At 29.1% G+C, this 12,894-nt stretch overlaps 1 protein-coding gene across 9 annotated transcripts in view; it reads right to left on the bottom strand.

The window, feature by feature from the left end:
* Positions 1 to 1,065: 1,065 nt before the first annotated feature.
* The window catches only part of LOC118201469 (semaphorin-1A-like), a 407,500-nt gene continuing 395,671 nt past the window's right edge, over positions 1,066 to 12,894 (bottom strand). For 7 of the 9 annotated variants that reach the window (XM_085819221.1, XM_085819222.1, XM_085819220.1 and 4 more), the window contains one exon: positions 1,066 to 6,680. In XM_085819221.1, the coding sequence (XP_085675347.1) occupies positions 6,298 to 6,680 (383 nt within the window). In that variant the 3' untranslated portion in view covers positions 1,066 to 6,297. The remainder of the gene's footprint in view (positions 6,681 to 12,894) is intronic. The other 2 variants (XM_085819226.1, XM_085819224.1) reach the window with 1 other exon arrangement.

Raw genomic sequence — 12,894 nt, 5'->3', positions numbered from 1 at the left:
TTAGAATTTCAACATATTTTTATTTTTGAAATTGAGATTGATTTTTAAAAATTTAGCATATTTATTAAGCATAATCAACGTTCCAAATAATTATAAAGCTATTGCATTCTTTCAGGGCTGTATTTTTTTAGCTTTTCCAATGCTACAAAGACATTTGTAACTACTTCTTTTAGAAAATATTTTAAATCTGAACTAATAGAAAATTTCAAACAAGCAATTTTCTCTTGCAATTTTTATGCTTTTTATTGGTGTAAATAAGTAAAAAATACTAAAATATTTAAGAACGAATTTTCGAAAGTTTTGTTTAAAATTCTAAATTGTGCTGCTTTTTCAAAATTATAGATGAGTATTATAGCACAATTTCTACAAAGGAATTTTATTTCAATTTTATTTCATAATACATCATAGTGATAAAAACGTTTGACTCCTTAAAAATTTTTATACATTTAATTCTAATATTAAAATTGTATTTAACCGTAATAATTAATTTTGCTTGAATTTTATAGTGATTATTTTTTTAATTTATTTTTAGTTCTGCATAAGATTTTTTTTATTTACTGTTAATTAAATTTATTAGCCCAAAGGGGTGCATGAATACATGTATGTTTCTCGCACTGTGACAAAAACGACAGTATCTATAGGTTATTTTTTAAAATTACATTTACTTTTTAATATTGCCAAACTTACTTGATTATACATTTAATGCTGACAGACTTGTATATTCCAAAATTCCATAGACCGTACTATTTGTAATCTTAACTCCATTATTTCACATAATATTTTAATAGGAGAAAAAATTTTAAAAATATTTACATGTTTGATCCTAATATTTTCATGCCGTAACACTTTTAATGAAGACAAGTCTTTTACTCATGCTGAATTTCTACAACTGCATTTATAAATTCAATCAAATAAAAAAGTTAGCATTCTAAATTTAATCTTGCTGTATTTAATACAATAAATTACAAACCCACATAGTACAAAAGATATTTTACTTGCACATTCTAAAATGGATGTGTTATTTCATTTAGTATGTTATAAATGAATGAAATAAAAACAGAACAATATTTTTCAAAGTCTATTTAATTATTTCCCGGAATAGTCTCCTCCTCTCACAATAAGGAAGAGAGAGGTCAGGATGGGAATCAAGACCTAATCATCACACAGTACTATACATTATTGATTTCTGTACAATGGGCTCCTTCAGGAATAGAAAATGAATGAATTGGAGATTTGTAACTAGTGCTTAACCAATCAAGCAACTTATTTTCCACAAAATAATGTGGAATTCATATGAAGGTTCAAAACTGCAGAGTTGAGGGGGAAAAAAAATACAGCAGAATAAACAACATAGATCCAATGTTTCTTGAAAAGTTCAGGCATCATAAAAAGTATTTAACCACACATTAAAGCCAATTTTAATATTTTATGCATAAAAAAAGTTTCAGTTCAATGTAATAGAAAACACTAAGATTTATACATTCACACTATTGCACAATTGTACAATCTTGTTGATAGAAAGTTCTTGTTTGCTGCAACATAAACCTTTCAATAAAAGATCTTAGAGCTGTCTTAAATATTTCAGGTTAGTTTGTATTTCAGTCAGTCGATAGCACACTAAATCTACATGCAAAATTTCCTAGTTATATTTAGATTACAAAATTTCTTATTCTGTTACTTCAAAATATAGTTATTGCATTTTTAGTTTTGCATTGTTGAACCATCAGTCTTGTAACTAAATCTGTTTTTAAACCGAAGAACATTTTAACACACTTCCCGTGAATAATCTTAAGAAAGGAAAATATATATTTCTGAAATGATAAGCCATAATAAAGTGTGAATTAGAAAAAAATCACATTTACAAATTTTTAAGCACACAGTTGTATTATACATTTTCTAGTTCAAAATATATTTATCAAGGCAATAACAATACCTTTTAACAGTAAAAAAATACAACAATTATTTCTAGAAAATTAAAAAATAATTTTCCTTAATTGGATTCCATTTTCCTAAATTACAGTTCCTTAAAATAAAAATATTAGAAAAAAGCATCTGAATTATCTCTAAAAAAATTAGAGAAATGCATCCAACTTGTCATCAACTAAATACTTATTCTGTTAAGTCATATTCAGTAAGATAATTTCTGGAAAAAAAAAAAAAAAAAAAACTGAAATGTTTCAGATTTTAAATTACGTCCAAAGGGGCGTTTTTTTAATGTTTTGAGTGTTACCTTTATTTATTAAATATCATGTTCTTTGCACTTAAACCATAAAATTCAGTTCAAAAGCAATATCGCAAAATAATGTTAAATTAAGCATATCTTTAGAATTTCCGATATACACAGTCTCGCGAGCTGGAGATAAAAGTATTTTTTTTCTATATAACGTTGCCATTTCTCGCTTTTAAAGCATTGAGTTTGTAAATCAAAAATTCGTTAAAGTTTTACAAAATATAAAATCTATAATAAAACAAATTCCAAATTTGGGATTTCAGATGCCCATATTCGCAGTAGGATTTCGTCATTCAAAATTCGATGGCTCTATGTACCATTGTTTTATTACAATGCGAGAAATAGACAATCATTTATGCAGATTTTCCATTATTTAATTTCTTCAAATATAATGTAGGACTCTAACATTTGGTGGCAACAGTTTGAAAAGTGAACCGACGTTTATGAGTCCGACGCAAAATCGCAAAATGAAAACAATAGTCCTTCAGGGACAAAGCCCCTTTGAACTACCAGTTATTTTATGCTCTGAATCCTGACTGTCTCTTCTCCCTTCCATTTCCTCAATGCATGGAATGGAATGTAAATTATGTCATTAAGTATTTATAATGGGGATTTTAGATTATAAGGCAGTGTGTTCTGCCTCTCCTTGTCATGTCAGTAGGTTGCTAAGATATGATTTCTGGTCCTTGGCCTTAAATTACAATCACTGATACTGAATAGCCATGCTGATTAATTTGAGCCAACTTTGCATTTTATTCATTTGTGTAGCCTTCAGCTACTAGCTTATTTGAATGTAATTTTATATTTTGCCACAGGAGGTTGGCTGATTTGTAAGCACCAGGTGTGCCTTCTGTTCCTAGTTTTAAATAAAAATTTCTTTTACACCCTTTTCAAATTTCAGTTGTTATTTTAGACTTAGTGATAATCCACTTAATGTCTACCAAGAGTCTGGTCACTATTAGATGACTGCAAAACATACTAAACTCTCTAAATAAGATTCAATAATTTTTTAATTTAATATTATATATATATATATATATATAAAATAAACAAGGCCTATAGAAATAAACTGTATATAGAAGCAATATCACATTTTCAATTTGATATTTTTCTTGCATATGTCATTCTAGCTGCATTGATGGAAGAATGATTGCTTTCTAAGTAAAAAAAAAAAAAAAAAAAAAAAATCAGAAAGATATTTGTCTTTTTACTCAACTAAAATCCATTAACATCTCTTAAATCATTATTACTATTAATGACTCATCTGACAAAGTTTAATATTACACAGATGAAAATATGTATATTCAGTTCTTAAATTTTGAAAAGCAGTAGGTTTCTGAAGAACTTTCATTCTGCATAAACTAACAGCTTATTCCCTATCAGTTGAATTGGCCTGGAGGGGACAATTTTAATTACTTGAGAATTTCTTACTTTAAATCAATCATTCTTCAAAATGAATGTCTAATTTTCTCTTTCCATTTTCAGAACATTTCTCTTTGCAAAAATAAAAGTATCCATGGTTCAGTATTATAGCAATCAACCACAAAAATCCTGAACTGTGCAGAATTTAAGACAACATAAGTAAAATTAAAATTATGAAGTAAAATAAGATGTTGCATAAGGAATTAAGACTGAATGTTCAACAATATCTGAAAGTAATACCACTTTTTAACACCCTACAGATGAATAAGTGTGGCTCCTTATATATATGCTTCATTACACTCAAGACAATACATTAAAACTTGCAATGGATTGTGATTAGTATACAGCCCTTCAGTTATTACAATTTTAAGAACTGTCAAAAATGCAAACCTTAAATTAGAAAACATTTTGGCATTTAATAACAATATCATAATTTTGTTAGAATAAAAAACATTACATGTTATTTTATAATAAAAACTGAATGTAGTTTTTGCAAAATTGGAAATTCATGTCAATGTTACTACACATTATATATACAAATCATGAACTGAAAACAAAGACAGATTAAAAAAGTAAAATATAAAAAAAATAATGAAATATATATTATAAAATTTTAAAACAGCTTTGAAAATTTTTACACTTTTAGTTGCACGTAGCCTATTGGATATTTCATGCCAATATTGCCCAAAAGTTAATTCACATGTCAGAATATGACAAGATAAATTACATAGTATATATATATGTGTATATATGTTCTTTGGATTAGACAAACATTAATTACACATGGACTTAAAGACAGTAGTTTCATTTTTATAGAATCCATCACAAGAATCCATAATTCCTGAAGCTACAAGTCAAAATATCTCAATCATGCTACATAAAAAGTTTCTTTTTCTCTTGCAGGACATATTTAAATTTATTCCACATTCATGATCTCTGAGAATTGCCACAGACATGCTTGACGATACACACGTTCGTTTCGAAGCAAGTTCTGAGATAATGTTATCAACATTGTGTCCATGGCAAATTACACAATTAGCACTGCTGGAAGGTGGAGAGAGGGTATTTTGGTATCTAAACCATCTAAAGATAAGAGAGAGCAGCGAGATCTATTACAGGGTATTTTTTAAATGACAAATGATCAAGACAAGATATTATGTACAGGAATATAATCATATATTTATATATGTATGTGTATAAATACAACTTGTATTCGATGGCTGAAAAAACAGCATATCAGGAGAAAACAAATAAGGAAGTAACTGTATGTACAAAAGTTAACATTTAACAACAGAAAAGTCATTCTGAAAATGTTTCTGTTTGCTTTGGTTAAATTATGCATTTGAAAACGTTATAGAAGCACTGAGGTAACTTGTAACATTTTGTTGTTTGTTGCAACATAATAAAATAATAAATTTGAAAATTACAAAAACACTTTCCCCTTGGAGAATACGTAATTTTAGTTATAAATACAGTCTGTGGAAGAATTTTACCACACTAATTACATAACCAGTAATCTTGGAAATATTAACTCTTAAAACTATGTTTTATAACAATATGATAAAATCTAAGGCCACGGCAGATCATAGGTGTCACGGCGAACTGTGCATTTTTTAAACGTGCTCATATCGCTGCCAGCGCATACACATTAAAATAAAAATATATAACAAGAGTCAGAACTAGGTACAATTGGATTAAAAAAAAAGATATTTACTTTCATAAATTAATATGATCAACTTGTAATTTAGAGTGCATAAAATGTTTGATTAAAAAATTGAAATGAACAGACATAACACACATAAAAATGTACAATTTGTAAGATTGTTAAAAAAAAAAAAAAAAAAAAAAATTGACATCACATATTTGAGTGCTCCTATATACAAGTTACATCATAAATAAAACAAGCACAATGAAAACTTTAACAGAAGTTATTAAAATCTTAACTGGACATTAAGTGGCACCACTGACAAATCAATATCAAATGAATGTCCAGTTAACATATTAATATGTGCAGTATCATTTATTCTTTTGACTGGTAAATGCATCTGTAAATTAAACTAATACTATAAAAATCATCTGAATTTTGATATATGTCACATCATGTAAAAGATGAGCATTTCAAATAAGTTCCATATATTTGTTGAAAGGATATAACAGAGCCAAATTTCTCAGTCAACTAAAAAAGGCTCAATTTCATGCGGTTCCAAAAACACGCAAAATATACATTCAACAACATCATATCAGATATTGACATGACTTCAGTCTCCCAAAATGGGAAAAATATACCATGGCAATAATGCCTTAAAGATGTTGGATGACAAGGAACAATTTTTTTTTTTTTTTTTTTTTTTTTTTTTTTTGTATGTGTAAAATGTCAGTCTAAGCAGAAAACATCATATTTGAAGACAAAATTTGCTGCTTAGTGTCATCTATTCCAGTCACATGGCCAAAAATAACCAGTGCCAAGTTAAAGCACACAGCACATAAACTACCATCCAAATAGCATGCATAATCAAAACTTCAGCTTTATCTCTTTTTGCCTCATCAACTTGCTGAGATAGAACTGTCAGTAATCTAGCAGACACCACCATGAATATGGAATGTTGGACGATCAAAGATGACAATATATTTCAGCAATAGAGCAACTATAAATATATCTTTTTCACTTTTTGCACAGGTCTGTTATCAGCAGAACTGTTAGCACTCTTGCCATTCCCGTTTTTTGGAGGTACATTTAGGACGAGGTTGATAGGTTTGTTAGTTGTGGGTGAGAGAAAACCTTCAGTGTGATTTAAATGAGGAGTGTCACAGCTTCCTCTTTGTTCTAGGTAGTGTGCATCATCATATGGAGAGTCCACTTCTTCTGACTTGCATCGACGACTGAAGATATAGCCACTGATGAAACCAACTACTAATGATGAAACAATGCTTGTCGTGACAGCAATGGCTAATGTCTCCGCTGTATACATGTACTGGTGACCTCTTGACGCTCCGGTAGTTCCACCTGCAGGGAAAAAATTTGTTTTGCCTAAAACAATTAATTGCCCAAAAGTTAAAACATAGAAAAAATAAATAGAATATATACAGGAACAAATAAATTGCCACACACAGAAAATGAGCTGTATGTAAGTATTTAGTGACTGCTATATCATTCAACAGTTATTAAGGAATATTTTTTTTACAACAATAGAGATATAAATGGAAAAATTTGAATGCAAAACTAAAAAACTCCTATGATGAATTATAATTGAATTCCAACCACACGTATATTTCTGAAATATATGTGTGGTTGGAATTCAATTATAATTGTACATTGTTTTAAAAATGTGTCATATATCTTTTAAAAACTGATACTCAAAATAATTGGTTTACCATATCAAATGAAATATTAATTTCAACTTCATTTTACTTAAGATAAAACACCTATACCATGAATAAGAGACACCTTCATCTAGAAACATATGCAGATCATACAATTTCCCCAGAGTTAAAATTTGGTTTTAGTCATTATTATGAATGTTGATATATACTAAAACTTTTTATGAGCAGTTCCCTTATAATAGATAATTAGTAATTGAATTACCTTACATAAACTATATTTATATGATATCACTTCAGAATTTACTACTATATGCAGAATTATTAAAATGCACATTTTGTTTCAATTAAAAAAATTTTTTAATGTAAGCTTAAAAGGTGCACCTAGAGTTTTTTTTTTTTTTTTTTAAATTAGTTGAAGTTAAAATATGCAAATGTATTTTGTTTCTCTAATGTATCATTTTTTTAATAAAGCCCATTAAATTCAAATGGTAAAAAATATTGTGTAGGTATACCAATTTAATTATTATTTTAAATATTTCTAAGAAAATTTTTGAAAGATTTTTCATAAATATATTAATATATGATTTCAATAAAAGATGCAAATAAGAATAACAAAATTGTTTTTTAGGGAAATTCTTAAAAGTAGTAATTAAATAACTATAATTTATCATTAAGACACAATAACATGCCGAATAAATACTAATTCAGAAGTCAAACAACAAAAATCAGCGTTATATTTTCAAAATTTTCACAGTACTAGTTTCGATGGTTTTACCGAACCACCATCCTCAGCTGCAAAACCACAAATGAACAAGATAGGAAATAATGATTAGATAAGATAAGAAAGCCTGGACAAGAATAAGCAAGTGGCACCATCTGTTGGTGAAACCAGAACTAAAACATAATTTCTTTAAAGGCCAAAGGCAAAGATGGATTGGAATTAGAATCGTTAACAAGAACAGAAAGATTTTTTTGAATGTGAAATGCCTCTAGAAAATCCAGTTCTCCAATGGTAGATGTTTTTTGAATAATTTTGGCAGCAGAAAAATTGAAAGTGTGATTTTCGGACCAACAATTTTGAGCAACAGAAGACTTCTGTGTTTCCTTTTTTCTAACATATGCCTCATGTTCCTTGATGCGAAATTTTAAGGCTCTCTTAGTTTGGCCAATGTAAATTAAACCACACTGGCAAGGAATCCTATAAATACCCCAACAATTCATATCCGGAATGGGGTCCTTGATTATGGAACCCGAAATTTTATTGATAGGAGAATTAACTACCCAAAAGTTAAATTTCTGCAAAATATGTGCAACTTTATAGCTAACTGATGGAAAGAAGGGAATGACAACAGAATTTTTATAATCTCCTAAAATTATGTTTTAGTTCTGGTTTCACCAACAGATGGCGCCACTTGCTTATTCTCCTCCAGGCTTTCTTATCTTATCTAATCATTATTTCCTATCTTGTTCATTTGTGGTTTTGCAGCTGAGGATGGTGGTTCGGTAAAACCATCGAAACTAGTCCTGTGAAAATTTTGAAAATATAATGCTGATTTTTGTTGTTTGACTTCTGAATTATAATTTATCAGTTCAATAAAAAAATTTAATTGAACTAATCATATTTGGAGAAAGTTAATATGAAGCATTTTTCTCCTTTGAAAAAAGTATTCAAATTTTTAATTTTGTTTATGATTTTTTTTAAGCCTATATTGTACAAATACAGCGGGGAAAATATATTTTTTAACTGAAAGCCCTTGGAAAGTAGTCCTTTACAAGGGTTGAATAAAACGGTAGTGGCAACATATCAGTATTTTATAAAAGACTTTATTACCATAGTTACAGACATTTAATTATTCCTCAATATAATCGTCTGCCACAGTTACCACTTTTGGCCAAATTACTGGAAGACATCATGCACTATCAGCAAGCTCACTTCTATTGATATTCTGCAGCAACTGCCCAACAATATTGATAATCTCTTCTCTAATGTTATAATGGTTCCCTCACTGTGATTTTTTTTATTACTTTAGTGAAAAAGAGCATTGTCATACAGACTTGTATGGCAGATGGTTTAGTACTCCCAGTCGCCACCATTATAGAAAATCTATGACAATAATTGGCCTAGGACACTGTGCATGTCATGAAGGATAATGGGATTTTGTCACCCAAGACATGTCTTCTGCATACAGCATTCAGAAGAAAGCAATATTAGTTGCCAATAAATCCCCGTTCTTCCATTATAATAAAAAGTGTCGTAATGTATGTTTTGTCACAGATCTTCCGTAACAGGAGGCACTGAAATAGTTGACATTAGTTACCTGATATGAGTACACGTCACTATGATTTCTTTGCTAAAATGAAAGAACCTCTATGAGGGATTCGTTAGAACGGCAGAGAGGATTCATGGTGGCTGCTGCTTCCTGCCCATAACAGAAGTAATGTGCTGATGGCATATAGTGTCTTCCAGTAATTTGACAGGTAAACAACTAACTATACTGAAGGATTGTAAATACTTGTACTTACAGTAGTAAATTCTTTTCAGAGACACTGACATTTTGCTACTACATTTTATACAACTCTTGTCGAATACATACTAAAAATGCTCTGTAACAAATCAGACAACTGCAGAAAATATATAATCTAACTCCATAAACAGTTTAAATATTGCTTATTATTACTAAGCAAAAAATAACAGCCTGAAATAAATAAATAAAATTCATATATTATATATTTTGTTAGTAGTTCATGCAAAAGAATAGTAACTATAAGCATGCATTATCTCTTCAATATGTATAGCTTCATTGACTACAGAAAATAATTCAAGCAAATCAAAGCACATAATCTGTATAGGAGAATGGACAGTAAGCCCCACGCCCTCATGGTGGCTGCTGCTTCCTGCCCATAGCAAATGCAATGTTAAAGGCAAACAGTGCACAACAGAACACCAGGTTAAACACATACTTAGCACAGAATTAACAAATTTCAAAAAAAGATTTTAAACTGCTGACTGAAATTTGATTAGAAAAAGTATGAGATGTAAATATATGCTGTTGAGAGAAAAAAGGTACAGAAGTTAATATATTTAATAAAATTAATAGAATAATGAAAAATATTAACATATTATATAAAGAAAATTTAAAAAAAAAACTTGCATTTAAGAATAAAGTTAAGGTTAAAGTCATCTATAATTGATTAAATTATTTTATACTTGGAAAAGATATTAATACCTGGGTTTTCTTTCGCACATTTTAAATGAACTGTTCATAGTTTTTTCCCAGACTTTTTAAATTACAACATCATACATTCCTGAAAGCCTTTACACATCAACAGAAGTTCATTATAAACTGAAGTTTGACCTCAATGTTTAAATAGTTCTGAATTTCAGAAAATTTAAAAATACAATGGGTATTTCTTTCATGGAGTATTATGCCAGCTAATAATCTTGAAAAATAAGCAAACTGTGATCCAATTAATAATCCAACAAAATGAAACCAGTAACAGAGAAAATTTCATTGGGATTTATAAAAAAAAGTTTTTGTTATGAAATAAGTATGAAGTATGGCCAAGAAAGCTCAACATAAATATGCATCTCTTGTAAACAGCATGCATGTTATTATTAAATATGAATTAGAAGTTTGTTTGAACATAGGAAAGCACATTGGATAACCTGCTGAATTATTAATGAAGACAAAAAATTAAGGACAAATAAATAAATTGCATAAAAAATGTATAATATAAGAAAGCTTAAAAAATTAGATTTGTCTTAATATTACTCAAAAGTTACAATGGGTATTTTAAATGCAACTTTAGAATAAATACTTTTTTAAATCCAATATTATATTAAATAATAAGAGCACATAAATTATAAGGCAAATCATAAAATAAAAAACCAACATATAAATGTTATTAACATCCTGACTTTATCCATTTTAAACAGTAATTCACAGCATTTTACACAAGACACAATAAGGAAAAAGGTATGAGCAATTTAAATTGTTGTTCTTAAATTCATACTTTTTTAAAATGCTATAAACCCACACTTCATTATAAATACTTTTTTTAAGGCAAAAATAATGCTATTAACATGTTCATGCCTGCTTTTAAAATTAGATTAACAACTATTTGAAATGTTATGTAACACAAGAGGCATACTGCCTCTCTAATCTGAAACTTGCAGATAATATATAAATTGTACAAACTGAAAAACACTAAGCTTAAATGTTTGAAATTTGCACATACTTGAAGTATACATGTATTTAAATACTAAAAATGCTATAAATAAAGAAGGAATTAAGACACATCTTCTCCATAGGACAATAGTGACCTTTTTTTCCGTAAAAAATTATCCTATGTGGAACCTGAATATGACCCAATTTCCCCTAAAATGTCTTCCACAAAGTCATCCATACCTTTAGGCAGATAGCTGTCATGTGCTTTGCTATAATCTACCTGAACCCAAATCAAACATAACCTAATTTTTGTTTCAACACCTCTTCTGCAATCAACAGGAATAGAAAATACACACACACACACACACACACACAAAAAAAAAAAAAAAAACTATTCACAAAAGCTATAAATAAACCCATCAGCTTCACTAAAATTTGTATTATATGTCAAACTACACAATGATGGAAATGGTTAACACTGCAATACATATATATGTTTCAATCAAGTTTCATACTAAATTTTCTTATGAAAACAAAAGTGTGAGCTACTTCTAAGAATTATACTGCATATGATTTTATTCTAAGAGAATGCTTATAATTCTAACACTACCAAGTTCAATGCTATGCATACAAGTAGATGTCTCTCTAAATAAGAGGTTATCAGATTGTGAGAAGTCAGATTTTCTTTCCACAATGCTCTCACTCATGCAGGAAGAAAAGCCAGTACATTAATTAGCTTTCTACTTCAATATGACAGCAAAAATTATATGTTTCATTACAAATAAATAGCTGGCAAAATTTTACATTATGAATCTCTAAGATAAGCAGTTGTCCTAAATGGAGTTTTCTAGAAAATTTTATTGTTGCTAATTACAGATTTGGGGCCACACAACCAGATGTGAGCGTCGCTGACTGTTATGCCAATGGATCCGGGTTCAAATACCAGAGAGAGCATGGATATTTGTAAATGTATAGCATCAATGCGGCATGGGGCACTCTAAATATGTGGCAAGCCGAAAGCCCTCTCGAAAAGTTGGTGGTAGAGAAAGAGAGGTCAGAGACTCTCAGACCTGTCCCCCAGGGGTGCTTTCTATCAAAATTGGGAGCAGAACTGAGCTAAATCACTCTGTCACTTGTAAGGTGCTCAGGGTTGTTGACAACAACAGGCATATCTTGTGCTCCTTGTCATGATAAAATTTTATGGACTTAAGCTGACTGTAGGTCAGACAAGTGAGTATTAGTCAAAAGCAAATTCGAATTCTGCATCTGTAGTCTGTAGGTTGATGTATCCTTAACTTACATATAGTTCTTCATCTAAGAAAAAAATTATACTTTTACAAAAAAAAAAAAAAAAAAAAAAAAAAAAAAAGAATTACAAGATGCTTTATACATTTTGAAATTTAGTGTTATACACATTAACAACAACAAATTTGAATTCTGCATCTGTAGTCTGTAGGTTGCATTATTAACTTACATATTAAGATATATACTATTTTAAGCATGGACCTTTAGTCAATCATATATAATCTTTGCTATTAGTTGCATATAGTTATCTTCCTGCTACTTATAGTAACTGATAATCTAGTATTTCTACCAATTGGTTCTATTGTTTTCACTGTCTATGCATTAGGATGATTATTGATCTAATTCCATTTTGCAATTGCCTTGGAAAATTTTGATTAACAGCATGCACAGATTTTCAAAATTCAAACAATATAAATGAGAAATGACAAAACTTCAAAAAAAAAAAAT

This window comes from Stegodyphus dumicola, chromosome 6 (assembly GCF_044657685.1).
Source record: "Stegodyphus dumicola isolate Sdum_Otavi_A_Nest chromosome 6, ASM4465768v1".
Taxonomy (NCBI): Eukaryota; Metazoa; Arthropoda; class Arachnida; order Araneae; family Eresidae; genus Stegodyphus; species Stegodyphus dumicola.
Note: the sequence above shows the minus strand (reverse complement) of the source record. Positions and strands in the feature narration are given on the sequence as shown.